This window comes from Heterodontus francisci, chromosome 5 (assembly GCF_036365525.1).
Source record: "Heterodontus francisci isolate sHetFra1 chromosome 5, sHetFra1.hap1, whole genome shotgun sequence".
Classification (NCBI taxonomy): domain Eukaryota; kingdom Metazoa; phylum Chordata; class Chondrichthyes; order Heterodontiformes; family Heterodontidae; genus Heterodontus; species Heterodontus francisci.
Window position 1 is genome coordinate 149,580,311 of NC_090375.1, and position 21,384 is coordinate 149,601,694.

At 39.9% G+C, this 21,384-nt stretch overlaps 1 protein-coding gene across 4 annotated transcripts in view; it reads left to right on the forward strand.

The window, feature by feature from the left end:
* Positions 1 to 21,384, forward strand: part of LOC137370097 (ras-related protein Ral-A) — a 74,883-nt gene that overhangs the window by 31,704 nt on the left and 21,795 nt on the right. For 3 of the 4 annotated variants that reach the window (XM_068032233.1, XM_068032230.1, XM_068032231.1), the window contains one exon: positions 14,598 to 14,765. In XM_068032233.1, the coding sequence (XP_067888334.1) occupies positions 14,652 to 14,765 (114 nt within the window). In that variant the 5' untranslated portion in view covers positions 14,598 to 14,651. Of the gene's footprint in view, positions 1 to 8,210; positions 8,320 to 14,597; positions 14,766 to 21,384 lie in introns of all 4 variants that reach the window. The other variant, XM_068032232.1, reaches the window with a different exon arrangement.

Sequence of the window (21,384 nt, forward strand, 5' to 3'; positions counted from 1 at the left end):
TGGGAACAATAATTGAAAAATATTTAGTTTCTGAAGGAAATGGATGTGAAAAGTGTTGTAGCAGACTGCTCCTGTACTGGAAGATTGTGACCAATGCTTCTGCTGTTTCTATCTGTGCTTTTTTTCAGCAACCTAGGATGCATTCCAGCTTGGTGACTTATCAACTTTCAGTAATGCTAATTGAGTACATTTTCTCTATTTATCCTGTCCATGACTTCCCCCTCCTGTTTTACTGTAACCTTCACATTACCTTCCTTTTGTGAAAATGGATACGAAGTATTCATTTAATACTTAAGCCATGTCTTGTGTCTCTATATGAAGACTTTTCTTTGAGTTGACAGGCCCATCTTTTCCCTAGTTAACCCCTTACACTTTTTATGCTTAATGTTTTCACATTCAATCTAATGTTGCCTGCTAATCTTGTAACCGCCTTTTGTTTTTTCAGTTCCCTCCTGTACTTTCCATAATCCTGGTTATTAACTGAATCTTGTTCCTGGCATTTGTCATAAGCCTATTTTTTTTCGGCTTTATTTTACTTTTTAAATTTCTTTTGTCATCCAGAGTTGCCAGAGAATTTTCAATCACCTCATTCTGTGGAAACTTTGGAACTGCTTGTCATTGAGGATGCTGGATGATTTTTTGTCTATCATCGCTTTGTTCTGCCTTCAAAGTTGCCCAGCAGTCTCTTGGAGTTTTTTTTCTGTATTTTAAAAACTTCCTCTGAAACCTTTCAGAAGGCATTGCATAATTTCTTTCTGCCGTCCCCTTAATAGCTGTAGTCCCTTTTAATGTGGCGCCAGAAGAATCCTTATTTTATGAAGGTTGTTAAAGATGCACATTAGTTCAGTCTTTACTGGAGATTTCTGCATTTAATCTTCTCCTGAGGTGGCTTTGTGCAATTCTTAACTACTGTTGCCTATCAACAAGATGAATGTCAGTTCTTTTGTTAGTGGTGCAGATAACTAGACAAAGTTTCATTCTGCATACCATTTGTATGTGATTTCTAAAATTATTAAACTCTTGTACTTCAAATGTTTTTCAAATTAATATAAAGTACCTAGCACTTTTTTTTAAAAAAACACTTGCATTGTTAAGTAGTGGAAGCTGAGTAAGAGAAATTGTGGTTTCTGTGCTGATGAATGAAATCGGGAAAATAAGCTGATTAGTTATACTACCTGGAGATTTGAAACTTGGTCTTTTAAGTCTTTTGATCTGATCTATCTGAGCCTTTAGTTATCAACGATCTTCCATTTATCACTGAAATTTGATTTTGTTTTTCATGGAGCCATTTTGCACATTCTGCTTTTGTTAGGACCATACATAATTGCATATTCTGATGGCAATATAAAAATAATGTTTGATCTTCGTTCCAGTGATTTCAGTTTAGTTTGAGGGGTTAGTAAACAGAAGAATGGATCCTACCTGCTTTACTGGGTTGTTCTGCAAATTGCTGGCCAGACAATTAAGTTTCTTCATTCGTAAGATTCTTTTTTGTTTATAGTTGGTGAGCTTCATGCTGTGGTGATAGATCCATCCCCTATTTTAATTTTAAATAAGGCTGAGGGAACATCTCAAGTTCATGTCTCAAATTGCAATTGAATTTAATTTGCCTTAAAAAAAAAAACAACACTATGCTGGAATTGTGCATTCCATACATTTTCTCTGGAAAGAAGGTAGTGTGGTTCAAACCAAGATATTAACCAGTTTTGATAGTTTATATTTCACTGAACTTCTAGTGAGAACACAAAGATTGGTGTGATTTTTTTTTTGCATCTTTCTGGAGGTTAAGAAGGGCAAGTAGTGTAATCATTTGTCATGTTCTTTTAAACTTGTCGCAAGGTGCATCAACACAACATGTCTTAAATGAAGTGTTTTCTCTAGTACATTTGGTCCTGATGCACTGTGTAAAATCATTAGTTTTGCATGAAAACAGGCAAGCATAAGTAATGTTTGGGTTTGCATACATAGACGAGTAATAGAATGTATCTTATTGAACTCTGAAGAACAAGAAAAAGTTTCTTCTCGTTCTGTAGCATGTCATTGAATACTGCGTAAAATACCTGTCACTTCCAAATCTACATTTAGTGAAGTAGCTGAACTGACATGGTTAGTTCTAAGGTAACCCAAAATTTAAGCCAAGGTCTTTTCACACTAGTTTCTATACTTCTGTGATGTATTTTGTTTACAAGGAGATGGATCAAATGAGTTATTTTATTAGACTGCCAGCTCGTCTTTTTTTAACTTTGTATGTATTTCCACCATGTCCTGTAACTCTGGTTAATTGCATTATTTCTTTATTAAATAAGCCATAGAAAAGGAATGTCTGAGACTTTTGGACCCTGGTATATGTTGGTAGATCTCCTTTGCAGCAGTAGTAGTTGTAACAATTAGGCTAGAGGTCAACCATTTAAACCCTGCCATGGCAAGTGTGAAATTCAAATTTTTAAAATAAGCTACTTAATTACCTTAAAACCTGAACTGGGTTATTAATGGCCTTCAGAGAAGAGAAACCTGCTACCCTGTCTGACTTGCATCTGACTCGTGTCCAACATTATGATTGATTCTTGATGTCCTCTGGAAGAGCAATAAATGCTATCTAGTCTGCTGTCCATATTGCTCCCTTTCCCCTCAAATCCTTGAATGTTAGCTCCCAAAGCTGTGCCCACATTTCACAGAACTCCATGTTTGAATCCAATCCACCTTTGCCACTGTACTGAAATGGCTCTTATGAAAGTCACAAATGATATCCTGTGTGGCTGACAAAGGTGAACCATCTCTCCTTGTCCTTATTGATCTGTCTGCAGTCTTTGGTGCAGTTGATCACACCATCTTCCTCCACTGCCCCTCCATAATTCAACTGGGACTGCACTCACCCAGTTCCATTTTTAGCTATCTAATCGTAGCCAGAGAATCACCTACAATAGCTTCTCTTCCCACTCCTGTATAGTTATCTCTGGTGTCCCTCAAGGATCTAACCTTGGCTCTCTGCTATTTCTGATCATGCTACAACATCATCTGAAAACATGACACAAATTTCCACTTGTACACAGACAACACCCAACTCTACCTCAACACCTCATCTCTCAACCTCTCCATTGTCTCTAAATTGTCAGACTGCTTGCCCAATATCCAGTACTGGATGAGCAGAAATTTCCTTCAATTAAATATTGGGAAAACCAAAGCCATCGTCATCAGTTTCTGCCACGAACTCCACTCCCTAGCCTCTCTCTCCATCCTACTTCCTGGCAACTATCCTGAGGTGGAACCAGACCGTTCACAACCTTAGTGGCATATTTGATCGAGATGAGCTTCCCACCACATAACCACACCATCACTCAGACCACCTATTACGAGCACTGTAACATCGCCTGACTCTGCTCCTGCCTCAGCTCATCTGCTGAAACTCTCATCCATGCCTTGTTACCTCTAGACTTGAGTATTCAAACCAGCTCCCCGCCAATCTCCCACATTCTACCCTCTAAACTTGACATTGTCCAAAATTCTGCCTATGTTGTAACTCTCAAGTCCCATTAACCCTTTGCTTACTGACTTACATTGGCTCCCAGTTGAGCAACACTTCAACTTTGAAATTCTCAATTTTTTTTCAAATCCCTCCAGCTCCACAACAGAGAGATCTCCGTGCTTCTCTGATTCTGGCCTCTTGAACATCCGCAATTTTAATCACTCGCTCTGCCATTTGGTGACTGTACCTTCAGCTGCTTGTGCCCTAAGCTCTGGAATTCCCTCCCTAAACCCCTCCTCTTTAACACTCTCCTTAAAACCTACCTCTTTTTGATCAAGTTTTTGGTCATTTGCCATAATATCTCCTTATGTGGCTTGGTATCATGCTTTATTTTATAATGCCCCGTGAAGTGGCTTGGGACATTTTATTACATTAAAGGCACTATATAAATACAAGTTGTTAAACTGGGAGATAATTTGAGTCAAAGAATTACATAGAATATATCTCAGACAGGCCATTCAGCCCAACTAGTCTGTCCTGGTGCTTATACGCTAAGTCTCCTCCCATTCCATCTACCTCATATCAGCCTTTCAGCATATCTTTTTATTCCTTTTTCTAATGTACTCCTCTAGTTTCCTTTTGAAAGCATCTAAGCTATTTTCCTCAACCAATACCTGTGGTAGTGAGTTCCATATTCTAACCACTTTGAGTAAAGAAATTTCAAATTTCCCTATTAGATTTAGTAGTAACTGTCTTATATTTAAGGACCTTAATTTTGAATTCCTGCATAAGTGGAAACATTCTCTCCACATCAGCCCAGTCCAAACCATTTATAATTTTGAAGATCTCTTTTGGATCACCTCTAAGTCGTCTCTTTTCTGAAGAAAGATAACTCCATCCTGTTCATTCTTTCCCAATAGCTGTATTCTGGTCAGTTCTGGTAATAGCCTTGTAAATCTTTTTTGCGCTTTCTCCAGTGTTTCTATGTCCTTTTTTCCATAGTATGGAGACCGTAACTATTTGAAGAACTCAAGTGTGGCTTAGCTAGGGTCCTAAACAAATTTAACATAACTTCGCTGCTTTTAAATGCTATACAGCTAGGAATAAATGCCAGTGGTTTGTTAGCATTTTTAATTGCTTTACTGATCTGTGATACTACTTTCAATGATTTGTTCATTCTTTACTCATTCTGTTTATTTTCTAAGGCATGGGTCGTGTTTTTTCTACCAAAGTGCAACGCCTTATATTTATCTGTTGAAGTTCATTTGCCACTTGACTGCCCAGTCTGCAAGTTTCTAGTGCTGCCTTGTATTATGTTGCATTCTTTCTCTCTGTTAGCTGTATTTCCCAGTTTGGTATCATTTGCAAATTCTACAGAATCATAGAATAGTACAGCACAGAAGAAAGCCATTCAGCCCATCAAGCCTGATATGGAATTTGCATTTATAAAGCACCTATCATGAGACTTTTTCAGCTGATGGAGCCAGTATGGATTTGTAAAGAGCAGGCCATGCCTGATGACCCTAAAAAAAAAAATTTTGAAGTGTCTAAAGTAGTGATCAGAGGAATGTCAATGGATCTTATTTATAAGGAGTTGGAAAACTATTTGATAGTCCTTCATAAAAGGTTGTTAGCTAAAGTTGAAGCTCATGGAATTGAAGACAAATTATTGTCCTGGTTAGGAAATTTTCTAAGGACAAAGAGACAGGGTAGGGATAATGGGCAGGTACTCTAATTGGCAGGATGTGACTAGTGGTCTACAAGGATCTGTGTTGGGACCTCAACTGTTGACTAATAACTTAGATGATGGCATAGAAAGCCATATATCCAAATTTGCTGGTGAAAAAGATGGGCAGTATTGTAAATGGTGTAGATGGAAGTGTAAAATAGATATACATTGAAGTGGACAAAACTGGCAAATGAATTTCAGTATAGGCAAATATGAGGTCATCCACTCTGGACCTAAAAAGAACAGGGTACTTTTCTAAATAGTCGTTAAGTAGTACAGAACTTGAATATTGCTGAAAATAGAGACACGTCGAAGCTTTTCATCTTGCACTCACAAGGACAATCGCAAGAAAACCAATGTAAGGGAAAACTGTTTATACCCCAAGAGAAGAGCGTGCTAATTGGTTGGCAAGTGAACTCTGGTTGCCATGGAGAATGCGCCAGTTTATGGTGACTGACAGTTTACAGCCAAGCTTTGTTTGAAATTTAAACCAGGCAGCTTGACTGTGGTCAAGGCATTGCCCTGAGGAATGAACCAGCAAATGGCTCACTTATTTTGTTCAGAAAGTCCAGCATAGATTTACTTAAAATGATACAGGACACTAATGTTAAGCTGCGAGGAAAACGACAGTTGTATTCCCTGCGATTTTGAAGATATTAAGCTGAACAGATAGTTTCTCCAAATCTATTCTATCTCTGCTGGTTGGGGTGTCTAGGACTAGTCTTTATAAAATTAGAGCCAGATCTTTTCAGCAGTGAAATTAGGAAAAATTTCACGCAAAGGGGTGGAGGGGCAGGGGGCTGCAAGTTTGGATCTCTGCTGCAAACTGCAATGCTAGATCAATTGTCAATTTGAAAGTTGAGTTCTTTTAACCAGAGGTATTAAGGAATATGGGGAAAAAGCAGATATATGGCATTGGGTTACAGATCAGCCATGATCTCATTGAATAGTGGAACAAGCTCGAGGGGCTGAATGGCCTCCTGTTCCTATGACTGCAGGACATCCCAAAGTGTTTTGCAGCCACCTAACTACTTTTTGAAGTGTAGTCACTAATGTAGCAGTTTGATGAAACTTTTATAACCCCTTACGTGCCAAGATGATGGGGCAATAGCATGCTAAATTTTACAAATGTCATTGTGTCACAATACCCTCATGCCACCACTGAAAAATCAATCTCTTCAAATGCCGTTAGTCAAGAAATTTGACCTTCTCGAACATAGCTTTCAATTTCGGTTGTGGTGAATCTGGGAAAGCCTTAAAAACTCACTTTTTTTTGCTTTTACTCAGCTGCAGTTTTCACCTGAGACTTTGGTCTCTCTCTTGGCTTTCTTTGCTTCTGCTAGTGTTTTTTTTAAATTGCATTGGGTCCTTAAGCCTCCCTTTTGAAAACCTCAAGCTTCAGAAACAATACTTAATGGAGCTTGAACTGCTCTTGCTTAGTTCTTGACTGTTTGGAGCAGGAAGTGAGTTGTATCACATGGTCCCACCATCTGGCTAGGGAATAGTTTATGCTATCTGGTTGAACCTAGAGGAATAAGGGAATCTTGAGTTTTTAAACTTGAACCTGTCTAGTTTATGAATGTGTAGTGTGCAATACAGATGGGAATATTCATGCAGTTTACCCAGAATAAGTATTAGAAATGGTTTTGCAGTAGAATTGTAGACTTAATACTTAAATCATTGTGGATGTTTTTATATAGTCTTTATTTCTGATATATATTTAATAAAATACCTAGAGCTGCACTGTTTTTGGACTGAATGTGTAATAGAGCTGTGCTTTTTGAATATATGCATAGGTTCATAAAATCTTAAAGCACAGGCAGAGCTATTCACCCCTCTACCTGTGCTAGCTCTTTGAAAGAGCAATCCAGTTCGTCCCACTTCCCTGCTCTTGCCCTGTCACCCTGCAAAGTTTTTCTTATTACTATGTATCCAATTCCCTTTTGAAAGTTGCTATTGAATCTGCTTTGCCAATTATCTTAACTCTCTAGTTAACTTATTTTCCCAGTTCACTGGTGACTAATAACATTAAATCAGGACTGTGAAACAGTAGTTCACTTTGCACAGAAGTATTTTATTGACCGTAAGAGCTGAAATGCTGAACAAGGTGGTTGATGTAAAACAGGTGGCCTGTCAACAGACGCACTTAGAATAGAATGTACTGCATCTGACGAAAGCATGACATTTGCAGCAAATTGAAAGATGTTTTACTTGCTGTTGCAGTGAAAAGCTACAGTTGCATTGTCTAGTTCTAGTGAATGTGAGTTGGAATTCAGTCTGGCCAAGTGGTCTGAAGGTTTCTTTTGGTTTCAATTTTGAATAAATTTAGTGGTATCAATCCAGTTTCCATTGATTTGAGTTGGTCAAAACTACCAATTATGTAATCTCCAAGGGCTGAATAGAATATTGGGCAGCAGAACTGTCATACTTGTGCAATTGGTGGCTGCTGTTTGTGTTGAACTACTGCATTTAACCTGAGTCCTCATTTAAACTTTTATTCAAGCAGATGCTGTTGTATGCTTGGTTAGTCTAGTTAGGAGAGATTACTGAGCCTTTGGTAAGTTTTAACAATAGTTCCTTAATATGTAATAAATTAGTTATACAGCTTTACATAAGTCTAACTCCAGTAATCCATGCTACTCCTCCAAGCCCCTCTCATGTGATCTTGCATCATAGTGGGAGGTGTTACACTCTGTCCCAAACACTAACCCTTTTAAACCCTTATACTACATCTTTCTCTTCTCTCCCCCCACCCCCCAAGTCTTTGTTATTTTTTTTCTACAATCATTTTTACTTACTACCCCATCTCAATCTGTCAGGAGGCTTCACAACTCTCCCTGATCATGTCAGGCTTGGAATATCAGTAGTCTTTCTCTGAACTCTTGTTTCTTGACTTGGAGGCCTTTATTGAGGTTTGTAGTATTTGGTGTTTTTGGAATTTTAGGTTCAACATCTAGTTCATCCAAATGTATGACTAATGTCTTTGAATAGAAATAATATATCTCCTGTTTCTTCTAGTACCTTCTGAAGTATGTACTAAAGATCTCTGATTATCATCTCTCTGGACGATTACTGCTTCTCTGCCTTGGTCTCCTACCCATACCTTTTTCTCCTTCCTTCAACTTGGGTAGGTTCCTGGTATGATATCTCTCATGTTGTAGTTATAAGCTTGTTTTCGGTAAGACTTTTCTCTTGTCTTGAATCTTGTCTGGAAGTCTGATAATCCTGGACTTTTAGCCCTGGAAGTAATTTTTTGGGGAGGATGGGAAATTGTGTTCTAAGCTTCCTTCCCAGTAATCGTTCTGATGGTTCTAATTCACATAACAATGGAGTAGATCTGTAGTTTAGGAATACTCTTTGACAATCTTCATTCATTTATAGTACTTTGATAGTTCTGACTCCTCTTTCAGCTTCGCCATTAGATTGAGGATATCTAGGGGAACTTGTAAGATATACAAATACAGTTTCCCCCAAAGTGCATAAAGTAATCATTTGCAAATTGTGGACCATTATTGGAAGCATTCTGGTCAGGAATGCCATGTGTTGCAAAGATCTCTGTTAAAGGGCTAATGACTGTCTCAGTCATTAAGTACAAATGCTTGACTTTGATCCACCTGGAAAAATAGTCAATGGTAGGTAGGATTTCCCATTAAACATGAAGATATCCATCCCCTGACATTCCCACGGTCTGGTTGGAAATTGGGTTGAGATAAGGGGTTCCCTCTAGTCTGGTCTGCGCACTGTGCATATCTGGCAATTAGAAATCATTTCTTCTATATCTCTATTCCTGGCCACCACATGGACGACTGGGCCCATGTTCTGCATTTCTTGATACCCATGTGGTCCTGGTATATTTTCTCAGATGTCTGCCCAGAGTGAGACCGGCATTACCAGCCTTTCATCATATACCAGCAAATCATCCACAATAGTAAAGTGTTTCTGTACTCAAAGAAGATTTTTATCACCGTACCACTGGGACACTGCTTTGACGAACCTTGCGCGCAATATTTGTGGATATGGATGCATTCCTCATCTTGCATCTCAGCATGACGAATTTCTTGGAAATTTTTTGAGCGTGCTCGCCATTATGATGCAGTGAACTGAATATGACTCAATCTCATTAATGAGATTAACATCCTGTTGTGTAGGATGGTCAACAGTAGCTCTGGACAATGCATCTACTGTCATTTGCAGTTTGCCCTGTACCTATACTGTTTCATACGTGAAACTCATTAGCTTCAACCAGAATTTCTGTATTCTCAGAGGCATTCTAGCAAGTTCCTTTTCACCAAGTAAGGAAACTAGGGGTTTGTGGTCTGTCTCTGACTATCTTTTAAGCCAGTGATTATAAGCTACAACCTTTTTGCAAGCCCACGTGACTGTGAGAGCTGATTTCTCAGACGGCATACCTCATCTCAGTCTCGGACAATGCTCAAGACGCATAATAAACTGGTCTGTGACATCCATCTGGTTGTTTTTGGATAAAGGATTGGCCCTAACCCTGTAGATTAGGCGTCTGCTGCAAGTGTGGTCAGTAGTGAGGGGTTATAATGCGCTAAGGTATCTGGCGAAATCAGCATTTCCTTGAAATGCCTGCATCTGATGGGACATTCCAACACAATGCTTGAGCTTTCCTTAATGGTTGTCTTAAAGGTTCAGTAACTTGTGTTAGATTGGTGTTGCCAACTGATTAACTATTCCAAAGAATCGTTTAAGATCTTGAACAGAAATAGGAATTGGGAATTCACTAATGGCTCTCGTCTTATGCACATCTGCCATTATGCTCTTGCTACTAACCATGTGCCCTAGGAAACGAATAGACTTTTTTGAGAATTCACACTTTTTCATTAAATGTAAAGCCTCTTTCTTTGTAGACTATTCAAAACTGCTCTAGCCCTCAAGTCATGTTCTTGGACAGATTCCCCATGGACTAAGGTGTCGGCCAAGAAGGTAGATTATTCCTTTAAAGCCCTGTAGCATGTTCAACATAGTTCTTTGGACTATTTCCAGTGCTGATTTTGTACCGAATGGTAAGCAATTAAAACAAAATCTTCTAAATGGAGTTATGAAGGTTGTCAGTAACGTTGACTTCTCATCCAGTGGGACTTGTCAGAAGCCACTATACGCATCCAGCTTTGTGAACATGGTGCATTTGGGTAACTTTGCCAAGCTTTCGTCTCCTGAGGACATCGAATGAGCTTCTCTTGCCACAGCCGTATTAAGTCTACACACATGTGAAGAGTGCTGTTCTGTTTAGGAACTGAAACCATTCCAAAGCACCACTCTGTAAACTTAGTGACAGGAGAAATGATTCCCATCCTGGTCAGCTCTTCTAGTTGAAGTTGGTGTGGTATCTTCCTAGGCGTGAAAAGACATGCAGGCATCTTTTTGCAAAGTAATACTTTATTTGGTCTTAAATCTTCCTAGGCCAGTAAGTAATTTCAGAGACTTTTTTGGAAGTGACTCCTGGATTCTTGCTGCTTTAGCTTCTGCTTTCCTGATGGGATGAAGGTCTATACAAGCTCTCTTACTTGAGAGAAAATTCTTGATTCTGTGGAACATAGTGTTTCCAATATTTGCTTTCCCTTGTACTGGAGTGTTGCCTGTAGCTTTCCCTTGACTTTCAGTTCAATTCCTCTTGGACTGTGTAACTGAGTTTCTGTTGATTGTAGGCAATGCGTTGATAACCACAGTTTGATAAAACCGTTACACTTGCTCCAGTGTCTAGTTTTAAAGTTGGTGATATGTCTGACATATATCTGCGGTCCAGAGTGCATGATTAGGGTCATTGATCTCACCAAGGAAGTTTTCTGATTTCTCTTATGGAGATTGTTCAACTTCATTGAATAACTCTCTCCGTGAAGACTTTTCCTTTTTTAGAACCTGTGGAAGTAGAGGTTTTACTTTGGCACATCTTTCCAAATTGGTCAACTTCCTTGCGGTGAAAGCATTCTGCTTTGTTTGCAGGATGCTGGTCGTGCCTGCGGGTCTTTTTGGCGCCACAGCGCTGGCAGGGTTTCATGGTATCTTGCACTTTCCCTCCCAAGTGTACCACCTTTTCTGATGCTGCTTTTACAGTACTGTGCCTAAGGAACTGTGATCGCTGGAGTTTTCCTGAACTAAGTATTTTCTTCACCCTTCAGGATTGCTCTGTTCTGCTTACGGACCTCTGCTCGTCTCACCAGCTGTATTGCTTTTTCTAGGACTGAGGTCTTCCTTAGGGAACAGCGATAAATCTGAAGGATTCATCAATACCTATTACAGTGCAGTCTTGTATTAATTCTGCTTTTAGATCTCCATGTTTGTATCCTTCAACTAGCCTGCAAAGGTCATTAATAAAAGCATCTATGGGTTTACCTGGTTTCTGGACCCTTCTGTTGAATTTGGCCCTTGGTAGAATCTCGTTGCTCATTATGTTGAAATAATTATCAAAGGCTTTTAAGGCTTCAAATTTATCTCTCAATGCCTTGTCTTGCAGTAACATCTGTTGCTCCGATAGAGTAATGTGTTGACTTCTTCTGCTTCAGACTTGATGTCAAATTTTGAAGCAATTCTGTACCTCAGATCTTTTCTTCAATGTAACCAGGTTTGAGCTTGATTTTGTCATTCCATGGGTCCAAACCTTTCTGGTAGCATAAAATAGCTTTTATAACCTTTCTAGGTGGTTTATTTGCTATTTCTAAACTTTCCTTCCAGTATTGGAAATTTTTCTGCACTTCTCAGCCTCGCACCGATCCCCCGCTGCTGTCACTGTCTTTCCCTGGGAAATTTCTCTACTAGACTAGGCATTTATTTCTTGAATGCAGTGTTATTTCAAAAATCTCTTCTCTCTTCATTTGGAGTGAGTATTTGCAGCTGCTTTTTTGTCTTGCAGCCTCATGTTCGTCCTGTGCAATGGCGCCAACCTGTGATCTGCCCTAGCTAGGGATTTGGTTTTCCCGGTGCTGCCTGCCTAGTGCGACGTTATGAACAATTTTCTGCCTTTTTTTTTAAGGGTTGCTAACCTGATCTGTGACCATTGCTTGGTTCTCCGACTCAAAGCCTGTGATCGCTGGACTGGGATTTGTTTTTTCACAGTCGACCACACCTCTGTGGTGCAGCCTGAATGCCTCTGAAAGCAACTAGTTTATTGCATGTTGTTACGACCAGGTGTGAAGTCTAGGGTTCCCTTTCAGCCTTCACCTGGTCTTACTGTAACAGGGTTTTATTTTTGAGCAGTTTTTTTAGCTCCCCCTTGGTGAATCCTTGTTCACCGCTTTCCAATTATATGGCAAAGAAACCAGCACAAACAGGCTTTCTCGGGTTTAAAGAAAAGTTGAAATTTATTAAATTTAAACTTAAACCCTAATTCGGTTAATGCCTACAGATACACGACGCGCCCGTGCTAGCGTGCATACACGATACATACATGCATATAAGGACAGAAAGAGCAGAAGAAAAATAAAGTGGAAAAGTTTGAGGCAATCTCTGAAGATGTTTTTTTGTTATTGTGCTTGGAGCTCATTGTAGAGTCCTTGATAGCAAGAGCTAACTACTTTTCATTTTGGCCCAGTATTAAACCTTGTTCACTGTAGGAGACTTCTCTCTCGCTCTCTCTCTCTCTCCCTCTCTCTCTCTCTCTTGGGGTTTTGGAGTTCCATGAGAAAGAGATGAGAGCAGGCAGAAGAGGCTGTGGTGAGCCAGGAGAGATCTTCTATCCAGGAGCATTCTGCTTTCTGCTGGCTCTCAGTTCAAAACTCCAACAGCCAGTTAGTAATGTGACTAGCTGGTCTGACCACGTCTGTGGATTGAATTGGAGCAGGGAATAGCTCCTTTGTCTACAAGCACTGTCTGTTAATAAGTAAATGGTTTTTTTTCAGCCAAAGTCTGGCAATTCTTGTAACCAGCTTTCTTCTTCCCTGCAACAATTTGAAATTTAATGTCCATGTTTCAAAATTAATGTGCCTCATTCTTGGCAGGTGGGGGCCTACATGATAATATTAAGGAACGACATACAGCTTTACATAAATATGTCTAACTGCACTGATGCTGTGCTACATCTCCAAGTCTCCCTTGTGCTCTCTTACATCATAGTGGGAGGTATTACTCTCTCTCTCTCCCAAACATTAACCCTTTCAAACCCTTATACTACAGACATTGTCTTAATTTCAGCTTGGCCCTGCTTAATTGCATGGCTGTGCAATTATTTTTGGAAGCCCTTGCTGTTAAATGAGTTGTTGAACAATGTCGTTTTTCAAATCTATGCAAAGCATAAAAGATTGGTTTGGGGTGAATTCTAGCCCACATTGTGATGTTCACCTGTATAAAGGTTTTCTCAATCTATTGTGCAACAGCAATTTTCATTGGAGCAACGTCCAATAATTTAAACCTGATTGTAATGCTCCCTCTGGTATGGAGGTAGGAGGGCTGTTGTGAGATAATTTCCCTGCCTGATCAACTCCTCGTTTTTCATTTGTATTTTTACTTTGATTCTTTAGCACTTAAATGTTTTAGTTTTGTTGCATGTATAGAATCAAACACCACTTCTGTTTACTATGTTCCTGCAAAGACTGCAGGCGCTAGTGGAATGTTTAATACAACAGAAATAGAAAAATGCGAATCATAAGTCATACAGCAAAGCAATTAATAATGTGGAATGAATATTTCTTGCTACATATTTTCATGATACCTGAATTTTAAGCAGCAATTTCATTCACTGCCAAGGTCTGGGTGTTTGCAAATTATCCATAGTTATGTGTTTATACATGACCCTGTAGACTCCATCCAAAAACGTTTTGCCATGAATGTTGAAATGTAAAAACAAAATTTTCTTGTGGTGGAAAATAGTTTCCGTGTTCTCGGGAATGGATTTGGCTATTTGTGCTTAGCCTTGACATTCCTTTCCTGAAATGGCTTTCAGTTTAGTATGCAGTCAGAATTGAAAAATATATCCAGACGAGGAAGGTCATTTGTCCATCCAGATCACCCATCCAGAGAGATCGCTCCTTCGCTCCCCTTGACTGAAGAACATTATGATGGCCCAAGATTTGCCTTGTCTTTGTTGTAAACTTTACTATTTTCTGAAGTCCTCAACCTGAAAATGTTAACCCTACCTTCTTCTACAGATATTACCTGACTTACTCAATTTTATTTCACTTCTAGCATCTACAATACTCTTGGCTACTATCTTCTGTGTCTCTTCCTGCCATTTTCCTTGTAGGTTGCCTTGGAGAGGCAAACCCAGCTTTCTCTCATGACTCAGTTCTGACATTAGAAATCAATTGCATGCCTCATCTGTGCACTATCTTGAATTTGGCCTGGGAAAGTTTTTCAATATTTCTGAAGTTGCTATCATTGTTCTAACATTGACTTCCAGTTCAAAATATGCCCACTGTGTTCTAACTTCGTTCTTGATTCCTGTTTTAGGTAGAAAATTGCTATCTGCCAAGTTTCACAGTTTGGTGATACTTCATTCGTAAAATGGCAACAAACAAGGCCAAAGGCCAAAATTCCTTGGCTCTCCACAAAGTGATTATGGTTGGGAGTGGTGGTGTGGGAAAATCTGCCTTAACGCTACAATTCATGTATGACGAGGTAAGCATATTTATCATGTGCTATATTCTCTCTAAAGCCACGTTAAATTGTACCTTTCACAAACTTCAAAGTCTTGGCAGATTTCTCATCTGCAGACCAGTATCCTGCAATAAATATGAGGCTGCATTTCATAATGCCAGGAAAAAATTATAATAGCCCAGCTGTCAGAATAAAATTTAAATCTTTATGCACAGGGACACATACACCTGATTTTAACCTGAAGTAGGATTACAAGAGGCCAGAGCGATTGATAGTTTTTAACCTGACTGCCTCATCTGTTGTATACTAGAATTCCAATGAAGATGATGACACATTGCAATGTATTTGAAAATTTCATACTGTGGAGCAATTTCATCAGTAAAAATGGTTGGGATTGTTAGCTACAAAATGTATTTAAATATCTGTTCAGTGTCACTTTCCAATCTTTTTTTTATTCATTCTTGAGATAGGGGTGCTGCTGCCAAGCATGGATTTTTTGCCCATTCTAAGTTACTTGAGAAGGTGTTGGTGAGCCAACTTGAGTGTTTCAAATTGCTTCAAAGCACGACAGAAATCACGTTGTGTGAAAGTGCTTCCAATACTGTTCTTGTTCTTAAAGAAGTTTGATGCAACTGAGTGGCTTTCTAGGTTACCTTAAGAGGGCAGTTATGAATCAGCCATGGCGGTTTGGGACTGGAGCAAACCAGGTAAGGATGGCAGGTTTCTTTCCCTACAGGATATTATTGAACCAAGTGGGTTTGTATGGCAGTCCAGCAGCTTTATGGTCATTTACTGATACCAGCTTTATTTCCAGATTTAAAAAAAGAATTCTAATTCTCAAACTACCATGGTAGGATTTGAACTTAGTGTTTGCAGTCCCAGCCATTCACTCATAGCCAGCTACCATATTGTTGTTACAAGATACTTTGTTGTCCAACTAGGCTAAAGTTGTTTTCTGTATTATGGCTTTCCTCTGTTCCAGCCTCCTGCAGGACCTACCACTCTTTGGTCCAAATTAGCAGTGCCAACTGCCTTATTCCCCTTCTCCTGGTGCACCTTCTGTACAGGTGTAAACTACTCCTAGGCATCTATGGCCTTTTCCTAGTTACCCTAGATCACCACCATCACTTTCAACCCTATAAGATAATCCCTAGTTCTTTCCTTTATCTCCACCCCAGCTCTCATGCGAATGCCTTCATAAGACCACTTTAATGTTTCCTTAACCCTCTCCAGACTCTTCCTGGCTACTCGTCTAACTCTCCTCAGCCCAGTACTTGGCAGCATAATAGAATTTATAACATTGCACCAAGGACACATCAGACATTGGCCAGGCCTATCCCAGATGCTGCATAATGGAAGAAAGAAAACATGGTTTGAAACTTGCAAACAATATATTGGTGTCTCATTCACCTTGGCGTCAATATTTCTATTTATTTGTCATTGACAGTCTATTATATTCTGTTTCTGTTCAGCCACTTGCCAGCTAATTCTGGCAGAGGCGGGTGAGCAACCTGACCTATTCTTTGGAGGTGTAGATTGATTTCTCTCTTTACAGGGGGTTAGGCACCTTACTGACTTCTACTGTCTTTTTTTTATTCATTCTTGAGATAGGAGTGCTGCCCCTGTGTTTGTAAACATTTTCTTTGAAGCTTTATATTTCTGTTTTGTAAACTGTTAAGATTACACTTGCACTTTATGTATAATCTTCTGGATGTATTTCCAAAGTATAAGTTTCAATATTGTCTGTTCTGTGTGATCTAATTTTGTATAGTTTGAGTTGCAGGCATCCAAGAGTACCACTGAACAGCTTGTTTAGAAAAGGTTTGAGATGTAAAGAAAATTTGAATTGGGATGTTCTCCAGTTTATAGAAATGCAGTTGATAAAATTTTAAGTGATTGGTCACACACTCATCCCTACTCCACTGTTCATGTGACACTACCCTGAGGAAGTGGAATTTTTTCCCCTTGTATAAATGGCTGATTTGTTTATTTTATGCTGCAGACCTAAACCTGCAGCATAAAATTCTTGACTGCATTCAGTTCTTGACTGGTTTTAAAAGCCACCCTATTTTTTTCTGTTGGGCGCTCAGCCATCAACTTCACGCTGTCTTGCAAAACCAAATCTTTCAAGTAGCTCACCTGTTCATGAAGGTTAAGTATACAGTTACAAGTCTTTCTGGAAGTGGTGCAGTGATGCATTTCAGCCACTGGTTGGCAGACAATCAACTTGTTCTCTGCTGTCTGCTACACTTGAGCTGGTTGTTCAGAAATACGATAGGCTGGGTTGTTCTACCTTCCCACTTGACTGACACTCATGGTTTTCCCCTGTGCAAGCTGAATTTGTGAACTCCCTGAAATTGAAAAAAACTGTTAAACTAGTGCAGTGCAGCCTCAGTGCACTGTCCTGCAATCCCTTTTAAAGTCAGTTTTTCCTGTGGGGCTTGTTTATTTCCCTTAAACATGTTTAGTTCCTTGAACTTCTAAGACGTTTTTCCTTTTATTACTTCTGCTTCAAAGATCTATTCATTTGAAGCTAATGAGTCTTCACATGAGAATGAGCATACAAGTACTAAAGTGTAAAGAAAAGCAAGCTTATTTATGTAGTTTTTTGTTATGCTTCAAATTGTAAATTAGATTTTTGGAGTGGATGTATGGTTGGCCTTAGCTTAATAAATTCTAAAATGAACATAAGAACTTGGAGCAGGAGTAGGCAATTCAGCCCCTCGAGCCTGCTCCGCCATTCAATACAATCATGGCTGATCTCATCTCAGCCTCAACTCCACTTTCCTGCCTGTTCTCCATAACCCTTCAACCCATTAATTAAAAAATCTGTCTTTCTCCTCAAATTTACTCAATGTCCTGGCATCCACCGCACTCCGGGGTAGTGAATTCACAGGCTCACGACCCTTTGAGAGAAGTAATTTCTCCTCATCTGTTTTAAATCTGCTACCTCTTATCCTAAAACTGTGACCCCTCGTTCTAGATTGCCCCACAAGAGGAAACATCCTCTCTACGTCTGCTTTGTCAATCCCCTTAATCATCATTTATACCTCAATTAGATCCCCACTCATTCTTGTAAAGGCCTAAAAGTGGCGCAGTGGTTAGCACTGCAGCCTCACAGCTCCAGGGACCCGGGTTCGATTCTGGGTACTGCCTGTGCAGAGTTTGCAAGTTCTCCCTATGTGGGTTTTCGCCGGGTGCTCCGCTTTCCTCCCACATCCAAAAGACTTGCAGGTGATAGGTAAATTGGCTGATGTAAATTGCCCCTAGTGTAGGTAGGTGGTAGGGAATATGGGATTACTGTAGGGTTAGTATAAATGGGTGGTTGTTGGTTGGCACAGACTCGGTGGGCCGAAGGGCCTGTTTCAGTGCTGTATCTCTAAATTAAAAATTTTTTTTAAAACTGCTCAATCTCTCAAGACAAACCCTTCATCTCTGGAATCAATCTAGTGAATCTCCTGTGAACTGCCTCCAATGCAACTACATCCCCCCTCAAGTAAGGGGACCAAAACTGTCCGCAATACTCCTGGTGCAGTCTCACTAATGCCTTGTACAGTTGCAGCAACACTTCCCTACTTTTATACTCTATTCCTTTAGCAATAAATGCCAAAATTCCATTTACCTTCCTCATTACCTGCTGTACCTGAATACTAGTTTTCTGCGATTCATGCACGAGGACACCCAGATCCCTCTGCACCGAAGCACTCTGAAGTTTCTCTCCATTTAGATAATTTGCCTTTCTGTTCCGACCAAAATGCATAATCTCACGCTTATCCACATTAAACTCCATCTGCCAAATTTTGGCCCATTCACTTAACCTTTCCATATCCATTTGAAAATTTCTTATTTCTTTATTGCAACTTACTATCCCAACTATTTTAGTGTCATCTGCAAATTTGGCTGTAGTACCTTCCATCCCTGCATCCAAGTCACTAATATAGATTGTAAATAGTTGGGGCCCGAGGACCAAACCCTGTGGCACCCCACTAGTTACATCTTGCCAACTAGAAAAAGACCCATTTATCCCAACTCTGTTTTCTGTTGGTTAGCCAGTCCTCTATCCAAGCTAATAAATTGCCCGTAATCCCATGTGATCTTACCTTGTATATTAACCTTTTGTGCAGCATCTTATCAAATGCCTTCTGGAAGTCCAGATATACTGCAGCTACAGGATCCCCATTATTCACTTTGCTTGTTACATCTTCGAAGAACTCTAGCAAATTAGTCAAACACGATTTACCCTTCATAAAACCATGCTGACTCGGATTGAGTTTTGACTTTCTAAATGTCCTGTTATTACTTAATAATGGATTCTAACAATTTCCCACGACAGATGTTAAAATAACTGATCGATAGTTTCCTACTTTCTGCCTCCCTCCCTTTTTGATTTAGCATTTTTCCAATCCACTGGAACCTTCCCCACATCCAGGGAATTTTGGAATGTTATAACCAGTGGATCTGCTAACTCTGTTGCCACTTCCTTTAAGACCCTAGGATGTAAGCCATCAGACCCTGGAGACTTGTCTGCCTTTAATCCCAAGAGTTTGCTCAGTACTTTTTCCCAAGTGATGATTGTTCTAGGTACCTCCCTTTCTATAACCTCTGCATTATCTGTTACTATTGGAATGGTACTAGTGTCTTACACTGTGAAAACTGAGGCAAAATTAGGGCGGCGCAGTGGTTAGCACCGCAGCCTCACAGCTCCAGCGACCTGGGTTCAATTCTGGGTATTGCCTGTGTGGAGTTTGCAAGTTCTCCCTGTGTCTGCGTGGGTTTCCTCCGGGTGCTCCGGTTTCCTCCCACATGCCAAAGACTTGCAGGTTGATAGGTTAATTGGCCATTATAAATTGCCCCTAGTATAGGTAGGTAGTAAGAAAGTATAGGGACAGGTGGGGTGTGTGGTAGGAATATGGAATTAGTGTAGGATTAGTATAAATGGGTGGTTGATGGTTGGTACAGACTCGGTGGGCCGACGGGCCTGTTTCAGTGCTGTATCTCTAAACTAAACTAACCTAAAATACTGATTGTGTCTCTGCCATTTCTGTGTTCCCCTCTAACTGCCCAGTCTCGTCCTCCAAGGGACCGACATTCACTTCAGTTACTTTCTTCCCTTTTATATACTTATAGAAGCTTTTGCTATCTGTGTTTATATTTTGTACTAGTTTTCTTTCATAATTTACCTTTGCTCTTTTTTTATTACTTTTTAGTAACCCTTTGTTGATCTTTAAAAGTTTCCCAATCTTCCAGCCTGCCACTGGCCTTTGCAAAATGGTATGCCTCAGTTTTTGTCTTTGTTATCCTTAACTTTCTTGCTTAGCCATGGATGTTTTCCCCCCCTCTTAGACTCTCTTCCCCTCCAGAATATATTTTAGTTGGGAGGAATTGAATATCTCCTTAAACATCTGCCACTGCTCATCAACTGTCCTACCTTTTTAGTTTTCCTGCCCAGTCCACTAGGGCCAAATCTGTCCTCATGCCTATGTAATTACCTTTGTTTAACTCCAGAACACTAGTGTGGGACTCCAGTTTCTCGCCCTCAAACTGAATTTGAAATTCTAGCATGCTATGATCACTCTTCCCCAGAGGATCCTTAACTATGAGATCATTAATCCCACTTCATTATGCAATACCAAATCTAGAATAGCCTGCTCCCTGGTTGGTTCCACAACATATTGCTCCAAAAACACACTAATGCATTCAATGAACTCTCCCTAGAGGCTATCCATACCAATTTGATTAATCCAGTCTATATGCATATTAAAATCACCCATGATTATTGCTGTACCTTTCTTGCAAGCCCCCAGTATTTCCTGGTTTATACTGTGCCCCACTGCGGAACTACTGTTTGGGGACCTATAGATTACTCCCACCAGGGACTTCTTTCTCTTGCTATTTCTTATTTCTACCCAGACTGATTCTACGTCTTGATCTCCAGTGTCTATATCATTTCTCACTACAGTACTGATCTCTTCCTTTTTACTAACAAAGCTACACCACCTCCTTTTCCTTCCTGCCTACCCGTCCGAAAAACTGAGTACCCTTAGATATTCAGTTCCCAAACCTGGTTTCCCTGCAACCACATCTCGGTAATCGCCACTAAATCATACCCAGTCGTCTCTATTTGCCCTGTTAACTCGTTAATTTTATTCCGAATGCTTTGTGCATTCAGATACAAAGCCTTTAAGTTTGTTCTATTATCAAATTTCCCTACTCTTGTACGATTCCTTGATGCAATGACGTTCACATGTTCTGTCCATTCCTTTTATTTTCTGGTAACAATCAGCCTCATCGCTAACCTGCACTCCTACCTTCTCCTTTTAACTTTGACTTCCTAATTTTCCATGCAACTGAGCCCTCCCCCCAACTATTTAGTTTAAAGCCCTATCTACAGCCCTAGTTATGCGATTCGCCAGGACTCTGGTCCCAGCATGATTCAGGTGGAGCCCGTCCCATTGTAACAGCTCCCTCCTTCCCCAGTATTGGTGCAAATGCCCCATGTATTTGAGCCCATTTCTCCCACACCAATCTTGGAGCCACGCATTTACCTCTTTAATCTTATTGACCTTGTGCCAGTTAGCTCGTGGCTCGGGTAGTAATCCGGAGATTATTAGCTTTTTTGGTTCTGCTTTTTAATTTAGCC